This window comes from Salvia splendens, chromosome 14, assembly GCF_004379255.2.
Source record: "Salvia splendens isolate huo1 chromosome 14, SspV2, whole genome shotgun sequence".
Taxonomy (NCBI): domain Eukaryota; kingdom Viridiplantae; phylum Streptophyta; class Magnoliopsida; order Lamiales; family Lamiaceae; genus Salvia; species Salvia splendens.
Window position 1 is genome coordinate 31,093,802 of NC_056045.1, and position 22,353 is coordinate 31,116,154.

Here is a 22,353-nt window from a genome sequence, read left to right on the forward strand (position 1 = left end):
GACACGGAACCAAAACCTATCCCCAGTTTGGTTTGTGCCAACCTCCGGATCTTCGGAGATTTCCAAATAGGCTTTGAACATCATATCCATCTCCCTCAGAGTGTACGGGGTGCGGACGTGAGGATCGCCGCCACGACCCATGACACGAGTGCTACGAGGAGGAGGAATAGGAGGAGTTTGCTAGCCGCCGCTCCCTCCCGATCCTTGTTCGGGTGCCCACCCGTATCGCCCATTGGGGGCATCTTGCTCGTCCACCGGGTAAGGACGGTAGCCACCCTGAATTTGAGAACCTTGGGTTAGAGGAGGGGGTGAGAATTCCGTTTCAGGACTAGGGAACCATTCGTGGTTCCAACCACGGGAGCCGGAGGAGTGATCGCCGAAGCCGGACAATTTTTTTTTGCAAGAGTGAAGTGAAAGATTAAGAATTGATGAGAGAATTTAGATGAGAATTGCATGGTGTAGTGTAAAAAATATTTGTGTGGAAATGAGGGTATTTATAGACGAAACATGTAAATTTTGGGGAAAAATAAATTAAAAGTGGTGAGAAAACGGATATAATTTATTGGGAAGTGGGAGAATATATATTATTTTAAAAACGATTTTAAATTAAAATTTGATTTTTTAAAATAAATAAATAAATAAAATGAAAAATGCCAACGGCTAAGCCGTTGGCCAATTGTGTACTGCCATGTCGCCCTGCTCAGCGGCACGGACGTGCTCGATGTATCGAGCATCGCCGTGCCGTTGGCAAGAGTGCCGCGGCGGATGAGGTGCTGTCGCGCCGTCGGCACAGACGCCGTCCATCCCAGCAATCACCGTTGGGGATGCTCTGATGCAGGTGATTGTACTCTCTCTTACTGATGCAGTTTTTACTTTATTTTTATTTTATTTCAACCGTATTTAATGTTTTTTGCTTAAAATCTACAAGTGCGTGTCTTGAAATTAAACAATTTTAAAAAAAATTGTTCACATACAACTATTTAATGTTTTTTGCCTTTCGATACGTATAGCAAAGAATATCTATTAATAGAAATTAAATAGCTTTGTTATTATCGAATAATATTCTACTCCTGCTCTATACATATACCTTTAATCCTTTATAGCATTATGATTATCATTATTGTTTTGACAATATGCATAAATAGATTGTACCACACATTTTCCTTTTCAGTGCGTGTTTGTGTGTGAGTGAGAGATTTGTCCGAATTGGGCATGCGATACAAGTGTTACAAGCTTTAACTTGGAGAAACGTGTGTGATGAGAATTGATTTTTTCAAAGTAGAATAATCCTAAAGACTGATTAGTTGGGTTTTGATCCAAATTCGAAGGCTAAATTTTTGGTGAAGTCACATTTTAGTTTTATAATAAAGAAAAAAGATGTACAGTATAAGAATAAAATATTATAGTGCCTAATTCCCACTTAATGTCCATACAAAATCAATAATTCCTCAAAAAAATTGAATCGAATATTTGGAGCCAAGCCCATATACTGCGGATTTGCAATTTGGAAAGTGATTGGTAGTTACATATGGATGAGGTCAGAGGCGTGAAATCAACTCAATAAGCTTAGAGTTAGTAACATTAATATGGAGTGGAGTATGTTAAAAAAGTAAATATGACTTACATTTATTAAACAGTGCAATCAGAGTTAATAATAGAAATATAGTATGTGCGAGGATACGCGATTGTCGGAGAATTCGGAAAAAATGTTAAAATAATGTTTGATTGTTTATCTGCTCCACATAATAATCACGCTGCTATTAACAATAATGTTTTGAATTTTTAGTGGAGTTTCCGAAATTTTTAATAGGATTAAATTCAAGTAATTGCATTCATGAACGAAAAAACATAAAGGGAAAATGAATTTACCTCCATAACTGTTCAGAGTTACCTCAAACTTGATATAAGTACATCATGTTAGTGATTATTATACCAGGAAGATGCATAACTGACTGGCATATGTAACACATGATATAATTGTTTACTGCTCTGGATTTTCTGATCTATCTTTTTCCACTTAAAATGTAGATAGAGGATGCATCAGATCACAATATTTATACAGAAAATTGATGGAATGTACAGATCTAGGAGGCCTATGTGATACTACATGTTAGTGATTGCATCAAAGAATTAATATGAAACACAGGAAATTTTGATACTACTCCTTCAACATTAGATAAATATGCATCAGATCACAATATTTAATTTATACTACTCCTTCAACATTAGATAAATATTGCAATATGTTTATCTTAGAAGAAAAAACCAAAAACATGTTAGACATTTAGGTGCTGAATGTAAGCAAGAAAGTCAAATGAGATTATAGAGCAAACCTAAACTAGGAATAATATAACAACCCAGGAAATCTTTCTCGTTCATTGTTTTATCTAATACTAGTATTTGGATCGGTACACGTGTTTGCTATTAATTTAGACATATATATACTGTAAATTGCTTCTCAAACATCATCTTATAAATTGCTCACTTTCCATTTTGTAATGTTGATATGGAGTATTAGCTAACTGTGGAATATGCATGTAAAAAATAAATTAGACTTTACGTCATTGCACCACCAATTTTGGGTCAATATATAATTATTTGCACGAGAAATTCAGGTGAAACTTTTTTAAAAGTTCATGTCAAATCATTCAAGAGATTCGGTAAATAGCACCGCTTTAGACAAATCATGTGAAATTGGCTAAATTTGTTTGGAATCTTGAAATTGTGGGGATTTAATTGTTATAGTCCAGAAAAGAAAACATACAATTGTGTTCCAATATTGGACATAAATGAATACTTTTATGTCATAAATTATTAATTGTGCATTTCGAAAATCCCAATCAACAAAATAGATAATAAAAATTATTCGCAGTATCCTTGCTTATTCTGTGTTTTGTTTCCCAAAAAATGAAATGAAATGTACTCGTATATTGTTGTTGCTCATCACGGCAATGGGTGTAGGAAGAGACAAACCACTGCACAATCATGAAGCACTAAATTAGGATTCTTATTGCTCCATTTGAATCCACTATGGCTGGAGCTGCATCCGGGCAAGTGAACACGATACTTGTCACCTCCCGTTTATTCCAAACCTAAGATTTATGCCAACAAAATTAATCAATGGAAAATGAGTAGGTAAATTAAGATGTTGGTCGGTTAGTTAACATAACATGAGCAACTCAGACGACCTCTGCATTTTCGGGCTGGGATTAACATAAACAGTGGTAGTGGTCGAAGATTGTATATATATATAACAATCACTTACAATCTGCGGCATGTCTGAATCCAGAATATCTGCAGCGGTTGAAAGCTCTGTTGTTCTCGACTTGTTAGGAGAACTTCCTGGATCCTCGTCCACCGCTTCACGAGGAACTGAAATATCTGTATTTTGGAGACCAGGGAATGGGAAAATAGTAAGAGCTTGCAGAGCCATCCTTTCGAGCTTTGATATACCAGTGAGCTCCTCAGCTGATGAAATTATGGTCTTTTCATGCATGAGATTCGTCTTTTATGCGTGAGATTCAAGATTATCAATGGCTGGTTCTTTTTAAGCGTGCGTTCTGTCAAATTATTGAGATATTTCTGTTGCAGAAGCAAGATACATAATTCATCATTCTGCGATTGGTATTCAGAAATAGGTCGATTCTGAACTTCTGAATCGAGGTCGTGACTGTCATCAGACTTCTCTCCCTGCCCCAAAGCAGAGTAAACTTTTAAGAACACAAATACATATCTCCAATAACAAGGACAGCCTTGATCAATTCCCTAGGCTCACAAACAATTCCCACAATACAAGAGAACAAGGTGATATTTAAAGTCCACCGAGCAATAAAAATAGTTAAATACCTCATCCTCAGAGGTATCCATCAGGAACAAAGAATCCATCTTCAATCCCATTGTCTTCGTCATCCTTTATAGGTTCTTCCATGCATTCGTCTTCATCGTCCTTATCACAGTCTGAAAGGCTTTCACCAGGTTCGTCCTGTATAGCCAGTTTTTCAGTTTCAACTGCCATTAGGGGTTTAACCACATATAAAAGTGCTAGCATACCTCTGCCCAATCCTCGTCGCTATCAATATCATAGTCTATATCTGAGTCCTTTAGAAAAGGGTGACGTGGGTCAACAACTTGACTGAAGAAGTAGAGAAGGTAATATCATCAGAACAGTCACACAGATTTTTACTAGAGGTGCTACATCAGTGCATACAAACTACTACTACTATACAAACGTTTTACTACAGCTGTGGAAGAAACATTAATTTTACTTCTTTAATACTCGGCTAGATCACGTCCGAAGCTGCAAAACACTGCTAAGTTCCTTAACAAATCTAAGAAAGATCAAATATGAAACGAAACAAGCATAGTTATGCAGGCTTCCCGCTGTAGATTTGTTAAAATAACAAATAGAAAAGTATCATACTCAGCATATGATAACATGTAGCGTCTTCCAAGTTTTACTGTTAATAGGTAAGCCATAGACGGCATGCACAACAAAATATTCTTCCAGCAATGCCGACAGAACACGAAAAGCCAAAATATATTTAAAGGGCTCAGCTCTTACTGGGCCAAACACCATAAAATGCAGGCCTATTGCTCGTATCAAATTGCAACAGCTTCACAGGAATTCGCTTTTTACTACACGGACGGAGACAATCATTGGCATCATCCAAACCAAGCACAAGCTTCTCTATGTTCAAGTCAGCGTCACAAGTGCGTTCTTTACTAGTGGCAAGCTTGAGTTCCTTGACTAGCTCAGTCTTAGGCTTCTGACGGATGCCCCAGTGCCTTTTTCCATTTGAACGTATTGAACAACGATTGAAGCGCCAAGCTTTTAAGTGTGATCTGAAAAGAGTAACACAGAAGAACTCTCACACTTGAAGCACCAAGAAATTCAATAAATTGCCAGCACAAAATGGGAGAAGGGTGAAGGTAATGCACTTCAGTATATCTCCCACCACAATCTCATCCTTCTGAGCCAACACGGCATCCATTGGTAGAGTTACTGATTTCGAATTTCTTTCGACCGTGTCACCAGATGATCCGGATGCAGTTTTCTGTGTTCAGTGAACTGTCGTTTTGTGAAGGCGAACTAGTTTCTTTCAGTTTAAGGAAGCGCTCCATCAATGACGCTTGTTTCTGGAGAAGTAGTCGTTTTCTCGACTCAGCTTCTTCCTTCTCCCTTCGGCGTTGTTCTCTCTCTGCTGCTTCTTGCTTCCTTATCAGTTGTTTCTGTTTTTCAATTTCTTCTTTCTCGCATCGCCTCTCCTCTTTCTGTGCCTCCTCATTCAATCGCCTCTGCTCTCTTTCCTACAAATATGTTAAAAATATCATCAAACAAATATGTAAGAAGCATAAATCGATTAGGAAGGAACAAAGAAACACCTGCCTTTGCATTTAAAAATATATAAGGAAATGATCCAACGTGTTGGTTCATCCATTACAGTCTAAACAAGGTTTTAACAAAGTCAATTTCCACTATATAAAAATGTTTAAATGCCCATTCGAAATTGAAAGGAAACATACACTTTGCAACATTTCCTTTTGACGATCACGTTCAATCTTTTTCATCAATCTCTCCTTATCTCTTTCGTATCTCTCCTTTTGCTTGATTAACAATTGTTCTCCTCTCTTGTTTTCCTTATCAGCTCTTCACCGTAAACACAGATTTAGCAAATCATTAAAATTAGCTTGCTGCGAAGCTAAAATACGAAACCTACATTTCAGTGCCATTTTCATGAGATGTGTTCTCCATTAGCAGCCGGATACCTGCCTCATTTAGAACTTTACCAAGTTTTTCCGAAGCTTTCTTCAACTCATGTTGGCAGTTGGGAGAGTTTTCATACATTTCAAGAGCATCTCCCATTGCTGAGACATACATAATTATCAATTATCACTGCGCCATCTCTAGTCACTAGTTATACATCATTATTCAATATGACAGTAAAACATTGGATTTTGTGAAAGCCAGCTAAGGAAATGAATTATAACTTACCACAAACAGCACTAATCCTCTCTTGGATCTTTCTCCGACAAGTCCGGTGAACTTTCAAAGATGTACGCGCTGCTCTGGGCAACAATTTCAGATCCCTTGTCTGTAGTCAAGACGACACAGCAAGATAGAATGAACTTATTCAGAAAACTATCACACTTCAGTGAACTAAGCATTCTATTAAAGGCATGACTCAGCAGATAGGAAAATCTTCGGTCAATCCGAAAGATAACAGCTATAACTTCCTTTTTCCTAAATACAGTAAATAACAACTCAACACAAAACTTGTTTTATTACAAACTAAATTTACCAAAATCCAGCATGCAAGTGCTAAAAGAACCAACATAACTGAAAATAAACACATACCATGTAATCCCATTTAAAATTTGCCCCAATTTACAACCAGTTAAGAAGCCAAACAATACAATTTTTTACCAAATCTACAACCACAAAATACACCTAACAAGCCATAACAATACAACATGCATAAACAAGCTAGCATAAAATGCATCACAGCTACAAATTTTAATACTACCTCCCAATACCAAAGAGCACACTCAGCTTCGTCCTCCAAAACATCAGCATCGGCACCAAGCACACCATAGAAGGATCTCTATCCTATCATAAGCACGGCACTCATCACACCAGCCTTACTCAAACCACCCCCATTCCCTTCTCTATCCCTCAATTTCTCAAAAATCTCATCAACGAGCTTTGACAAAGGAAGACCACTCTCCTCCATTTCACATGCAATCACACCATTCACATAAGCAGAGGAATTCCTAGATTTCCCTAAATTTTCCAGCAATACCCCTCTGTTTTCCAACACTAAACTCTTACAATATTTCACTAGACTATCAATTTCACTACGAAATCCAGCAACTCTGTTTCGGTTTTCTTCTGGACTTGGTGAAAAGACACAGGGCTCCAATCTTTTTCTCTTCCGCGGCCTATTCGTCCCATCTAGGCCGCCATTGATCGCCTCAACTTCCACCATGGCCGCATGCAGCGAGCAAACTCTGAAACAAACCCCGAATATTAGCGACAAGGGAAATGAAGAAAACAAAAATACCCAAATCAAAATATCAACAGTTTTCCAAAAAAGTCCACGAAGATGGAAATTAACCGAAAACTACCTCACTGTAGATTACGCATAAAATCGAGGCCAATTACATCGAACGCAGGCGTATTGCCGAGATGGTGAAGAAAGAGTGCAGGAAAACCCTCGAGTTCCAAATTCGAGCTGCTATTACACAATTTTCAATTCAGCTGTCTGAATTTTTAGTGGAGTTTCCAATTTTTTTAATTGGATTAAATTCAACTAATTACAGTCCTTCCCGCCACCAAATTGAAAAAATAAATTAAGGGAAAATGAATTTGCCTAGAAAAAAAGAGCCCACTGTTCTATGTTTGGCACGTAAGCAAGCTCAGTATCCAGATGGCATATTTTATTTTAACAAAATATATTTTCCTTTTCTTTTATTTTAGTAGTAATAGATATTCAAATAAAATGTGTTTTAATAAACACATAGCCTATTATGTTTGAAATTAATAATTAATTAATAATATAATGGGCATGTATTTGCAAAAAAATACCCACATCAATTCGTAACATATTTATATTTAAACTAGTCTTAATTCTTTGAAATATTTAATACTCAGTCCTCTAAAAATAAAAATATTTAAAATAGCTTGGATTTGAATGCAAATGATAAACTAATAGAGAAATAGAAAGCAAGGGCGAAGGTGTGTTAATAAAATGGGTCCACCTTATTCAAAAGAATAGAAATTTTTAAAAAAGAAAGTTTCTATTAATAGAGGACGGACCGAAAAAGAAAAAAAATACTAAAGGGGTAATAAACTACAATGTCAGAGTGGAGTATTATATTGCAGAAAATTTTCTTGCTTGGACGACTTAAATTTGATTAAAATATTAGTTTAATTATATTCCCTCCGTCTCTAATTAATTGAAATTAATTTTCTTTTCAATTTTTTCTCAATCAATTGGTACTCTTACTTTTTACTACTTTTGGTAATAGACCTCATATTTCATTAACTAATTTAACTCACATTTTATTATAAAATTAATATTATATAAAAATAAGATCTGCATTATATTAACTTTTTCTATCAACTTTTCAGTATATTTCTTAAATCTCGTGCCGGATCAAACGGTAATTAATGGGTGTTGGAGGGAGTATGAATTATGTGAAATGGGTTTTTTCTCTTACTTTTATCGGTTAAAGTTTCACGAAAATCAAGGTCAAACTCAATGTTGTAAAAATTAGTAAGAAAATGAGTAAGCTTAATTAATGTTATGGTTATTACGATTATATTAATGAGTAAGTTTCATAATTTTTAATACTCATTATATTAATTATGTTGTACTCGGGTCTCCGTATATGGATTGAAGATACGAATAGAATTACAATAACATTTTATAGTGCATAATTATTTTTGATATCATATGGAGTACTACATTTTGGAATAAATACAATGTGTCATGTATAGCATTATTTTTTATTTTATTTAATTAATTAATAATTTTAATCATATGATTTTAAATTGTTAATTAATTAACACAAGATCAACTTTTGATTCCGAAAACAAATTGGTAGTATTGCAAGTTTTAAAATTGGACGATAGCTTTTCAAACCTAAAAACGGTTTTAAAATTGTATTTTGAAGTATAAAAGCGCCGACGCAGAATAATATTGTCACAAAATTGTGTGTAATCTTTTTTGTATTATGTATCCATTTAAATTAGTAGTACTTTATTGTTATATGGAAACATGATATGAAGGTTGATGGAGGCGGATGTAAATGATTGCGAGGAGAAGGTAATATGGAAACATATTATAGCATAAGAGGAGATGGAGGTGGAAAACAGATTTTAACCTAATTGGATTTATTGAAATTTTCATTTTCTTTCTATTCTATAATTTCTTGATTAAAAGAGTTTATTATTAGTACTTTATTGTTAATTAATTTTCAATTAATGAAATTCTTAAATGGTAGTAATCGGATTTAGCTTAGAAAGTCTAATCTACAACCACATACTAATATAGTACTATTAATTACCACTTTCAATAATATTGACGTCGATTGGGTAAATTTACTTCCCGATTGAAAGATTTAGATCATTCCTTATTCAAATATTGGATGTATAATAAAATATATATTATGCAAATTGTATTTTTCAATCAGCATAATGTATTAAAGTGGGATTGACTTTTCTAACTAGTAATCAAGAATTATTGATGAAAAGTGAGATTGCCTTTTTGTTGGGTATTAAAGTGTAATTGATGAGTTGTATTTTTAATTTTCAACATTATTAATAATAATCAATAATAGAATCACTTATGGAAAACTATTTTGAATTTTCAATATTACCAAAAATAATTAATAACATGATCAGTTATAGGATTGTATGGTACGTAATAAAATTGAATTGAGATTAATAATATGGATTGCTTAATAAAATTAATGAGTATGTTATGTGAAAATGCTTTTTATTTTAGTCATTACTTGATTCTCAATAATTAAATAAATTTTTTAAAGTTTTATTAAACCAATCCGCTGAAGAATCATCGAACAAGAATGATGGTAAGCACAAACAATCTACAAGAGGGGTGAAACTATGGTCGTAGAACTTTTGAATTTTTCAGATCCAACTCGGGGCGTTGTTTGACTTTGTTAGAGCATCCACAATAAGAATAGTCCAGCCATATCCTAGCCACAAACTCCTCCTACCACATCATCAGCACTAAAAACCCTCCTGACACTTCATCAGGACAAGCAAATAGCCCAGCAATAGCCTAGCCACATCACTCAAAATTATATAAAATAAATAATTGACAATCACACAAAATACGGAATTAAATTTACGACACAGATACGGGAAAATTCAATAATAATATTAAAATTTTAAAAAGTACATTAATTAAAAAACACACTTCGTTAAAATTAAAATAACATTACAACATCCTCATTAATGAGTTTGTCCCACATCGAAAGTGAACCATAAAACATTCAAGGATGTCTCTATAAAAGAGAAACAACCAAAACTGATTTTGTCCCACATCGAAAGTGGAACATAAAACATTCAAGGATGTCTCTATAAAAGAGAAACAACCAAGAATGTGTTTGTCCCACATCAAAAGTGGAACATAAAACATTCAAGGATTTCTCTATAAAAGAGAAACAACCAAGAATGATTTTGTCTCACATCGAAAGTGGAACATAAAACATTCAAGAATGTCTCTATAAAAGAGAAACAACCAAGAATGAGTTTGTCCCACATCGAAAGTGGAACATAAAACATTCAAGGATGTCTCTATAAAAGAGAAACAACCAAGAATGAGTTTGTCACACATCGAAAGCGGAACATAAAACATTCAAGGATGTCTCTATAAAAGAGAAACAACCAAGAATGAGTTTCATACAAAAACATTAAATAAAAAAAAATTAAAATTTCCGCTCGCCGTTTTTCTCGCCGATTTGGCGCTCGCCGGCGCAATAGTTCGGCGAGCGGACCGGCGAGCGCCAAAAATTGTCGAGTCGGTGCGCTTGCCGCTATTGGAGATGCTCTTAGTAAAATTGTATTTTGAAGTATAAAAGCGCCGACGCAGAATAATATTGTCACAAAATTGTGTGCAATCTTTTTTGTATTCTGTATCCATTTAATCTAGTACTATACTTTATCATAGTCGAGCTTCATTACATTGCAATATAGTGACCTTAATACGCTAAAACCCAAACCTTGAAACCTAAATCCTAAACCCTTAAAAAAAAAAAAAAAAAAAAAACGTTAAAATACATCCAATCCCCTTGGCCTAGCGGTAAAGGGTGCTGGATACCGCGTCTATCCTGGAGGTCTCGAGTTCGAACCCTGGGTGGCGTAATTTATCTTTCCTCCTTGTTATAGGAGTTGATTTGATTTGTAATTTCCTCCTTCATATATATGATATAAATATATGAAGTTAATTTTTTTTTAAAAAAAAAAAAAAAAAAAACGTTAAAATATAATCATCATAACCAACAAATGAGCCAAATATAAATAAAATCCTCCCTCCGTCCCAGTTCAATTTTACTTTGTTAATCACTTTAAAACAAACTTTAATAATAGAAAAAAATAAGAAGAATATCATAACTTCATGTTAAACAATATGAAGAGTATTGAAAAATTTGGAGGAGTGAAAAACGTGATGAAAAAAAATATGTGAGTGGATAAATTACCAAATGTCATATATTTATAGTTCAAAAAATAGAAGATAACTCCTCAAAACTTTTTCACTTTTTTCACCTATTATTAAAAATTTTAAAACCTTTTAATTTCCCAAAAATTAAAAACTAAGCGTTACGGAAATGTTATCAAATTTGGAAAATGAATGACAATAATTTCCGACATTTTATTTGTATGAAATGAGTAACGAATAAATGTATAATAAATTTTGGAAAATGAAATGGAAGGCCATTGAAGCAATAATCTCATAATTTACTTTACAACCTTTCGGTTAATCCGCATACTCATACAACAAAAGGTCGTTATTCCTCATACTTATAAATACCAATCAATGGCAATATTAAATCCCCATAAATATCATTATGGATTTTATATAATTGTATAAAATACTTGAAATTCTAATATGCCTAAGAAAAATTGTAACTTCATAATGTTGCTCTTGAAAGCAAGTATGAAAGCAGTAATGTAGTTGTTGAAAGCAAGAATGAAAGCAAGAGAGGTATTTAAATCAACATGAAAATAACTTTTAATTACTACAACACTTATATAGATCACTAAAAAAAGAAAAATATTGTTCTTATCAACATACACTCTTTAATACTACTACTAAAATCCTATCAATATATAATTGATATAAAATATTTAATATACAGATGACAATGATATCACCATAAAAATATAATGAAATTTTTTAAAACTTCTCAAGTTTTACCATACATCATGGAAATGAAAATGCATTTATCCAGCTAATAATAACAATTAAAATGAATTAAATCATTATTTAGTGAAATTAGCTAGTTTAAAAATTTAGCCATTGATTTCAATGGAATAGATTAATAACAAAATTTGTAACTGACACTAACTATCACTCAATCTTCAAATCAGCAGTTTTACATCTTAATGAAACAATTGAAATGACAACAATTTCCCCATTGTTCTTCAAGTAACTTACCAATCTCATAATCTACTTTGCACAAATTTTGGGTAATAAATGAGCCCTAGAAAATCTATACCATACGCATAATATGGATGCAATGAAATAGCGTATTTTTGTACAATTGACATGATATTTTTACAATTTAGAAAGATGTAATTTAAATATCTCCTATTTATATTACATCTGTAAACCCTAATCTTGAGAAGAGTTGAGCGCTCTCTATTTTCTTTCACACTTCTCCTTTGAAGCTTTTTCGTTGATTTTTGCTCTGCGCCTCTATTTACCAGCACCTCCGGTCCGCTCTTCGACTCTCACCATCTCGCACGATCTCAGACTATTTCCTCTGTCTCCCTTTACCACTTCAGTAGAACTATCATCAACGGACGCTAGACATTTAGGACAATGTGTAGTGTACTCAGTTGTCGATAGCCATGTTGTACGGTTGACACATGAGAATCATCGCCGGCAACACTCTTTTTTCCACCATGTTCATGACACTTTTGATTAATAGAATTGATATTTATAGAAGATTTGGTAGCTTTTGGTGTTCTTCTCCTTTCAAATTCTTCTCTATTGACTTTTAGTGAGCACAATTTAATTTATAATAATTAATTAAATCAACATTAAATGACACTTTTGATTAATAGAATTGGTATTTATAGAAGATTTGGTAGCTTTTGGTATTCTTCTCCTTTCAAATTCTTCTCTATTGACTTTTAGTGAGCACAATTTAATTTATAATAATTAATTAAATCAACATTAAATTGTTGCACAAATTTTTGTCATGAAAAACTGTTAGAATTTGGATCCAATTGGATTACATTTCAATTATTATTCTATTTAATTAGATTAAAGAAGACATTATTTCTGTCGTTTTCTTGAGGATTTGCACACTTGGGTACTTATTGTTACAATATTTCTTAATGGCAATAACATTTCTCAGCATTTCAATTATTATTCTATTTAATTAGATTAAAGAAGACATTATTTCTGCCGTTTTCTTGAGGATTTGCACACTTGGGTACTTATAGTTACAATATTTCTTAATGGCATTAACATTTCTCAGCTACCTAAATTGCCCTAAAAAAACATCTCACATTTACCAAATTGCCCTCAAAACTCAACCTTTATATTAGTATAGATATTTCATTCGTCTCACTTTAGGAGTCCTAGTTATCTGCGTTAGGAGTTTCAGTTATCCATTTTAATCCATCCCACTTTATGGAGTCTAAGTTAGAATATTCCAAAAAAGATAATAGACATACATTACACTAACCTCATTTCATTCACATTTTATTATAAAACTAATATATAAAAAAGATTCGCACTGCACTATTTTTTTTCACCGACTTTTCTTTACATTTCTTAAAATTAGTGGCAAATTCAATTGGAACTCCTACCTAAAGTGAAAGGACGGAGTATTTTGTTGCATGCAAATCATCCTAAATAGCAATTGAAAATGGGAGCTCATTTTTTATTTTATTTGAAGCAACAGTGATTTAGATCTACTAACACAAAATAGTACTACTATATGGAAGATATGGAATAATATAGAGCTTATGTAATACACACCCAAAAAAATGGTTGATTATAAAGAAAATGGTTTGTAATATTTTCATTAAAATACTTAAGTGTTGAAGGTAATTATAGCATACTTATAGTTATATGCTTGTATTTTTTTTATTAAATGTGATAAAAGAAATACTCCCCGATTTATAAAATTTTCATTCAATAGTATTTTCATAAAAATTCAATACGAGATACGAAATCATTGGTCTGACGACTCATATAGTGTAGTATGGTGATGACACGTTGAATTGACTATTGAGGAAAATGTGGCATGTGCCATGTTTTATTCATGAAGAAAACAAATTAATTGTATGACTACTTCAATAAAAATAAGAGTAAAGGCCAAAAGTGGTCCTAAACATATGACGATTTTACGATTTTGGTCTAGAACATTATCTTTTGAATTATTGGGTCCTTAACAAATGAAAATGGATCGAATTTGGTCCATTTTTAACGGAACCGTTATTTTGACTGTCAACGCCAATTAAATGGCATTTGACTAGATTAGTATTTTTAATTAATATATTTAATATTTTGTAAATAAAAATTTCAGCTTTTTTGAACCTCAAACTTCATCTTCTTTGTTCATTTCTTAAATCTGAAACCTCACACTCGAGGTTAAAATATGCAAACATTGAAGATTCAAATACTTGGCAGCCGCAGCAGTGGCTCGGCAGTGATTGCTCTGTATCCCTCCAATAGTAATAATGCTCCATCACCCTGCGCCACCGCCTCAGCCAGCAAGAGTTCGAGTTTCCTAACCTTGTTGCTATAATAGAACAACAAATTTCGAGCATCAGAAAATAGATTATCAAATAATCTCATCCACAAGAGCCAAGAGGTCAAAAATATCACCGCCAAATTGAAATCTGCAAAAATTAGATTCTAACGTACAAACAATTCGACAGAACCGGTCACAGTTCATCTTTTTCTTTCATTACCACAGTCACCTCCGTAACCGCCACGGTTGCCGCCGCCACCGCCACCGCCTCCACCATCACGGCGAGGGCCACGTAAACCGCCGCCGCCGCCGCCACCGCTGCCGCGAGGCTGAGCCTTGTTGACGGTGATGCTGCAACCGTCCAATTCCTGGTTGTTTCAATTTAGAACGTGAGGTTTCAAATCTAAGAGATGAAAGAAGAAGAAAATGAGGTGTACTGGAATTATTATTAACAAAATATTAAATATATTAATTAAAAATACTAATCTAAGTCAAATGCCATTTAATTGGCATTGACTTTCAAAATAAACAGTTTCGTTAAAAATGGACCAAATTCGATCCGTTTTCATTTGTTAAGGACTCAATAATTCAAAAGATAATGTTCTGGACCAAAATCGTAAAATCGTCATATGTTTAAGACTGTTTTTGGCCTTTACTCTAAAAATAAATTATATATATATATATAGGGATGTATTCGTTTCCTTTTTGTATCTTTTGTTCTTTGTTCTTTTTAATCTCAACCCCACGATTTTGTCATCTGACGGTTAGATTGGTGCCACCTGTCATTTAATAATGCAGATTTTCAATTGAATAATGCACACCGACTAATAATGCACCATTATAGTGTAATAATGCAGATTTTCAGTTGAATAATGTACACCGACTAATAATGCACCATTATAGTGTAATAATGCAAATCATCTGGACCGTTGATGAATGAGATCTAACGGCCCATATTAAGAAGAATAAATGATCTAAGGGATGAATAGGAGAATAACGCTCCCCTATCTTATAAAAATATTTATTTGTAATATTTTTTCTTTTTTCATTTCATTTTATTATTTATGAGCTCCACCATCTACTAACAATTTCAACTATTTTTTCTCTTTTTTTTCACTTTATGAATTACACATTAAAATTGGTGTCAATCATAAATGGTCTATTTTTATAGAACAAAGACCATAAGGACTATAATAATATATCTTATGTCACATATTATAATCAAAGGGTGTAATCCGTTGTTAACTTTTCTTAAGTTGCTAACTTGTTAACTCATCAATGTAGTGTATTAAAAATGACATCACGATCACATAAAAATGTCAATACTATTTGTGTTGACATTTTAATAAACTGTGCTGACATTGTATTAAAATGTCAACTTAAGTTTATGTTGACATTTCATTATCATCGTATTGACATTTTTAATATACTATATTAATGAGTTAGCAAGTTAACAACTTAAGAAAAGTTAGCAACGGACCACACCCTTATAATCAAATACTCTAGTATATAAAAGGGCGAATCATCTTATATAGAGTAAGATTTATTCCATTAATAGAATACTATACCTAAAAGTATAGGTAGAACTATGTAGGTAGCCTAGATGGATACAACCCCATATGGCACTTATAAGTTTAGTAGATAGAAAAAAACTTAAAATAAAGTTACAATCCACGCCTTCTTCCGCCTGTACCGCTCTCTCTTTGACAATTATAATAAACAGCAGCTACTGGTGAGCCGAGGTTGTAGAGCTCCGCAAAGTCTCTACTATTGAAATTTTGGCGCCATCCAGGAGCATAAACTGTCTGCCGACCCAGTTGTCGAAACAACACGAACAAGAAACGGTGGATTCCCATTGACGGTCGAGGACTCTCATAGCGCACTATCTCTTGTCCTACATTATATCAAGTAGTGATGATACCTTTTTTGATCATGATAGGAAAAAGTAGTCATTGTAGTACTGTTTTTTATGTGGATTACAGGGCATATCTTAGTGCAACCTAATCATGTTCGTTCAAGAATGGAAATAAATTGACTAATGAAGGAAAGAAAAGTTGAAAATGCACATTAATGAACACACAAACTTAAAATTGAAAGAAATGGGTTGTCCCCATATCCGAATACTCTACAGATGGTGCTTATTATCTTTTGACATTAGATTCTTATTTACAATCCTCTTGATTGGACTAATAAATACTCCATATAAATTAATCAAATCATATATACTTGATAAAAATAATACGACTAGTATGAAATGAAATATGAAGTGGTTTATATAGGAGTATTTCACAATTAATGAAGCATGGAACATAAGTAATGAAACATGGAACATAACGAAAGAAAATATACTATATATCATGCAAACTCTAAATTACGATCTGGACCGTTAGAAAATATCAATAGATGATAAAATAACATAAATATAAAAATGTCAACAGAGTGTCAACGGTTGACGTTGTGTTGACAGTGTGTTCACATGAAAATCTTAAGATTTTACACTGCATTGACACCGTGTTGACACTGTGTTGAGAAGTTTGGAATTTATACAGTATTTAGAGTATGCATTTTATCACTTCCCTATAAGAATATTAGCATTTTTTTCATGACCAATCAATTAGTTAAATTTCGATTATTTTATTTATTCCAAATGAGAAAGGTCATGCATGCAAGATTGAGTTAGACAATTCACCAAAGGTTGCTCCAGTAGTTCCAGGAATATCAGTGACCAACCTATATTAATTAAAGGAAAAAGAAAAAAAATATTAGTACACATTGCAAAATATTCGATTTATGTATATACACAACTCATATCAAAATATAATTCTTTTCATATCAACTTATTAAGAGTAGTTTCTAATGCTATCACTATGGCCGTTAACGTTCTCTATTTGTAATACGTTTACTAACCATACCTTTAAAACTAGATTATTTCTCCGCTCACAATAAGAGCATTCGCAGCTGTGAGCAGGACGGCGTCCGTTCGTGCCAGCGGCACGGCACCGCTGTCTGCTGCTGCGCTCTTGCCACTGGCGCGGCACTGCTCGATGCATCGAGCAGCGTACGTGGCTGCCTTCCATTGGCTAACGGCATAGCCATTGGCAATTTGATTTTTTTTTTTAAATCAGATTTTAATTAAAAAATCTGATTAAAAATAAAAAAAAAATTCCCACTTCCCAAAAAATTATATTTGTTTTCTACCCACTTTTAATTTATTTTTCAATTTTTTTCCCAAAAATACACATTTTCATCTATAAATACCCCCACTTCCACACCCAAAAATTCACACCACACTACACAATTCTCATCTAAATTCTCTCATTCCCATTCTCAATTCTCAATCTTTCTTTCACTCTTACAACAAAACAATGTTCGGCTCCGGCGATCACCCCTCCGGCTCCCACAGTTGGAACCCCGATTGGTTCGGTTCTTAACCATTCCTAGTCCGAAAATGGAATATTCGGCCCCTCCTCAAACCCAAGGTTCGCAAGTTCCGGGTGGCTACCGGCCTTACCCGATCGACGACCAAGATGCCCCCGAAGGGCAATACGGGTGGACACCCGAGCCATCCGTGCCTAGAGCGGGAGGGAGCGACCCCTCTCAAACTCCTCATCTTCCTACTCGCGGTGTCCGCACGCCGTACACTCCGGGGGAGATGGAGCAATTATTCAAAGCGTTCTTGTCAATCTCCGAAGATCCAGAGGTTGGCACGAACCAATCCGGTGACCATTATTGGTGGCGCATATGTCGCCGGTACAATCAAAACCGGCCGGCTGGAACAATCGAGCGCAACGAGAGTATGGTGCGCAATGCCATATACAGAGCCAACGAAGAAATCCAAAAGTTTTAGGGGTATTACCTCCAGGAAGAGCTGTCGGCGGGGAGCGGCCGAAGCGAGGTTGACATCATCAGTGCCGCGTTGGCGACCTACCAATCCATCAACTACAAGTCGTTCAAGTACCTCAACATTTGGCAGGAGACACGGTCGCATCCGAAGTATAGGGGAGGCATATCATCCTCCTCTAGCTCCTCTTCCAAACGGTCGAGGCCTCGATATCCCTATCCAACGCCGGCTCCGAAGATGTGGCTAGCCAACTTGCCGGAGCTAACTTGGGTAGCCCCGACGGCGGCCCGAGCGGTTCCCAACGCCGGCAGCAAGGAAGGAAGAAGGCGGCGGCCAACCGCCATCGCGCCGCGACTCCATCCGCCCCCACTTCCGAACCCCCTCTAGCTCCCTCTCCCTATGTGCCACCTCAACCCCCCACCAACTCGTTGTGGGAGATTTTGGCCCAACTCAATTTGGCTGATAGGTCAAATATGACCCCCGAGCAACTTCGATCGCATGTGGCAATGATACGGGGTTTCCAAAGAACATTGAGGGTAGAGCCGGATGAATAGTCTTCCACGGGGTATTTTTAGGCTTAATTATGTAATTTTTATTTTTTAGGAGTTTAATCATGTAATTTTAAATTTTTAGGATTTTAATTATGTAATTTTTAATTTTTATGATTTTAATTATGTAATTTTTTTTATAATTTTTAATATTATTTCAGGTAATTTTAATGTATTTTAATTTTGTGAAAATGTTTTTATTTAAATTGAATAATAGAATGGTGGGACCCTTGTGCTTGTCTTTGAGGAAGAGCACGGATGTAGGTATTGTGCTCTTGCCTAAGAACATGGAGTAAAAGTGGGACCGGGCCCACATCCGTACTCGTTGGCAAGAGTACGGATGTGAATGCTTTAAGCAAGCTCGGGAATATTTATCTCGATCAAAAGATCCCACAAAACCTTGTACGGACATTTCTGGCTAAAGGCTTTGTGTTGCATTCGAAGGCATGTGACAAATCAATCAGTCAGAAAACAAAAGAATTAAAAGAAAACAAAACATAAAGATGCTTACAAAGAAACAATAGTGTAATACTACTATACTTTTTCAAGAACATAATCATTTTTATTCTTGCAAATATAAATATCACTGCCCAAGAATAGGATTTCTCAGTCTTTCAAATGAAATCTATTGGACAATAACCAACTTACCTGCGACACACAGAAATATATAGTCTCACTTTCTTTCTTTAAAATATCATGATATTATTACATTATTAAAATTTAAAATAAAAAAAAAACTTTTTACATTATTATGAGTAAGTTTTAGATATTTTTGTTGTTTTCTTTGCTTTTTGTTCTCCCCATTCAAGATAGTCAATTTTTGAATGACACGTGATTTTAGTACTAAGAGAAATTTTTGAATGAGATTTTATGCTAAATATAAAAAGATGATATCTTAACAAAGACAAATTAAAAAAATGCAGACTTATTGAATGATATCATATTACTGTTAAATTTCTTTTAAAAAATGCTATGTGATTTTGAATAGAGAAAAATTGAGAAAGATGTGTGAATATTAGGGATGTCCGTGTAGTCCGAAGGCTAACCTTAATAGCCTGCTAAACATATAGGGTTGTTGAAAATATATAGTAATATGATAAAATTCCAATTCGGTTAATGAACAACCCAGGTGAATTGGCGCGATTGACATTACTGTTTGGCATATTGAATGTGAACGAAGGGAGTAATTTTCTACCGACGCCCGTGGCTATGCATAGCAAAAGTATATAGTTCAATGTAAGAATGATTATAGAATTTTTTACCAGTGAAGGTACTCTCTAAGACTGGGATCACTGGGGCTTGGAGCATCAGGGTCCACCATCACCTAAACACACACACATAAAACAAAGGTTACATGAGTATAATATCAAGAAAGAAAGAAAAAAACACACACACACACATAGATAAAGAGATGAAGATAAAAATAGAGAAAAGAGGCAAGCAATTACCAGGGTGAAGAAAGTTCGAAGATCCTCTCCTCCAACTTCAACCCTAGGCTGATTGACAACTTGAGATGGCCTAAATTCACACCCATTTGCAACTTCTCTGTTGCCATAAATCACTCTCAAACCAATGGATCTTGTGAAAGGATCCAGCACATCACCTATCACTCTACCTACAACTAAAGGGTCTCTATCTCTTGGCATTTTATTTTTATTTTTATTTTTATTTTTCAGACAAAACTAAATAGTAGTAGTACGTACTAGAGAGTGTGTGTGTGTGTTTAGATTTTCTTTTGTTTGCATGGAGAGTGTAAGAGATTTCTTGCAGCAGCAACAGACCAACTACTTATAGAGAGTGGACACATCCCACCCCGCCTACCCCATCCTATGTCACCAACACACACAAACATCATGCACGCACGTGCGTCTGAGTCTTTGTCCATTTCTTTTTTTACTATCTACATGTAAATTTGTGTGGGATTTTCGAATGTTGTTATATAAATACTATGTAAATACTAGTAATTTTTTAGTAGGTCATGTTTCATTTTAGTACTAGGAGTGCTATATTTTTGGTTGTTAGTCTAAATTGCAATTTGTGAAATTCGGACTCCATCCAGACTTCCACACAACATGACTAGTTGCAAACCAAAATAGCTAATTAAGCAACTAACCCTAACTAATTTTTAGACGTCGATGATTATGATGGATGAGTCTCGTGCCACTTGACCCCACCCCTTAGATTAATAAAATTTGGTTTATAAATATTTTACTACTACTACTATTTAGTAAATTAAGTCAACACATGAGCCCCCTCTCTCTCTCTCTCTCTCATCATGTAGGAGTATCTATTTTGATTCATCCATTCCATTCATCTTCGCCCACCACCACGAGTATTTAGTATTTGGATTGCTGCAATTCATTGGTTAGGCCAAAAGTTGGCATTCATTCTCTCTCATTCATCCTCATTGGTTGGGAGTTAACCAAGAGAGAGAATCCCATTCCGACCTATTTGTTCAATCAACGCCAATGTTCTCGGTTATTCAATTCAATTTTATTACTTAATTTACATACTTTTAGTCTTGATTTTGAGAATGCGTATCTAAATATATGGAGTAATTTAACAAACCAATTGAATCCAAAATAGTCACTCAATGTTGTAAATTGTACTAATTGACTAGGAATTGACCAAAAGTTGTGGAAAGGTATTAAACTAGGATTAAATAAAATATATTATACGGTCTGTCTAATTTCACTATCCCATTTTGCTTAGAGAAAAGGGAATACATATAAGTAAACCACTAGCTTAAGTTATCACAAAGTTAAAGATTTTTAGATTCACTTTTGGAATATCTCTACTTAGATTATTAAATTGACTGGTGACGTCGATCCTACCATATATTTATTTGTTTTTTTTGGTTGGACATTATTCGTTTAGAGTCCCACCCCCACTTCCTTTACTTATATACTGGATGATCATCACAATATATATATATATATATCTATCATTTTATGGATAATAATATTATTTTTGCTAAATAATCATTTTATACAAGCAAAATATCATTTATATTGATATCATTTTTATATATACAGAATATTATTTTATTAATTATAAATATTATTATATACATGTCGAAATAATATAATTTTATTGAGTATAAATATCAATTTAGGCAAAAATGATAATCTTTGTCGTAAATTGAATTTTATTTTTGTAGTTATCTGCGTTCTTTACTGCATCTGCATGTAGTGTGTATGATTGTCACAAGGGAGTAACATGATTTGTGTGACTGTCGGACCGAAGTGTGGGGGCTGCCAAGGCGACGGAATCGCCTTTATCGTGCAATGATTTGTGTGACTGTCACCAAAGAATTGTGTGGGTGTAAGCAAAAAGTGCCGAAGCTGTGGGCCCATATAATAACTATCTCTCTCCTCTCACTCTCTAAAAATATTTAACCTAGTTCATTAATCACCAAAGTGAGCAATATTTGTTATGCCACGAATTATAATAAATGTTTAGGTGAATATTTCTCTAAAGGGACGAATGTAGTTGGGTCGCTGG

At 34.3% G+C, this 22,353-nt stretch overlaps 2 protein-coding genes and 1 pseudogene across 2 annotated transcripts; all 3 read right to left on the bottom strand.

Annotated features, from left to right (window-relative positions):
* Nucleotides 1-2,790: 2,790 nt before the first annotated feature.
* LOC121763452 lies at nucleotides 2,791-3,504 on the bottom strand. Its single transcript, XM_042159475.1, has 2 exons — nucleotides 3,266-3,504; nucleotides 2,791-3,092 (listed from the first exon to the last, which is right to left on the bottom strand). The coding sequence occupies exons 1-2, from the start codon at nucleotides 3,494-3,496 to the stop codon at nucleotides 2,994-2,996; spliced, it is 330 nt and encodes a 109-aa protein (XP_042015409.1). The 5' UTR covers nucleotides 3,497-3,504; the 3' UTR covers nucleotides 2,791-2,993.
* A 934-nt stretch (nucleotides 3,505-4,438) lies between these two features.
* Nucleotides 4,439-7,314, bottom strand: LOC121763451 (annotated as a pseudogene).
* Nucleotides 7,315-15,947: 8,633 nt separating this feature from the next.
* LOC121763491 (protein HEADING DATE 3A-like) lies at nucleotides 15,948-20,612 on the bottom strand. Its single transcript, XM_042159512.1, has 4 exons — nucleotides 20,298-20,612; nucleotides 20,112-20,173; nucleotides 17,150-17,190; nucleotides 15,948-16,354 (listed from the first exon to the last, which is right to left on the bottom strand). Exons 1-4 carry the CDS (start codon nucleotides 20,493-20,495, stop codon nucleotides 16,125-16,127), a joined length of 531 nt encoding a protein of 176 aa, XP_042015446.1. The 5' UTR covers nucleotides 20,496-20,612; the 3' UTR covers nucleotides 15,948-16,124.
* Nucleotides 20,613-22,353: the final 1,741 nt, after the last annotated feature.

What these genes read in the sequence shown, in the direction of transcription:
- LOC121763491 (XM_042159512.1), bottom strand. Translation starts at nt 20,495, where the DNA reads ATGCCAAGAGATAGAGACCCTTTAGTTGTAGGTAGAGTGATAGGTGAT. An exon ending in TTCGAACTTTCTTCACCCTG is followed by an intron (nt 20,174 to 20,297) that starts GTAATTGCTTGC and finishes GTGTGTGTTTAG; the next exon opens with GTGATGGTGGACCCTGATGC. An exon ending in CTTAGAGAGTACCTTCACTG is followed by an intron (nt 17,191 to 20,111) that starts GTAAAAAATTCT and finishes TAATTAATATAG; the next exon opens with GTTGGTCACTGATATTCCTG.
- LOC121763452 (XM_042159475.1), bottom strand. Translation starts at nt 3,496, where the DNA reads ATGCATGAAAAGACCATAATTTCATCAGCTGAGGAGCTCACTGGTATA. An exon ending in ATTCAGACATGCCGCAGATT is followed by an intron (nt 3,093 to 3,265) that starts GTAAGTGATTGT and finishes CATAAATCTTAG; the next exon opens with GTTTGGAATAAACGGGAGGT.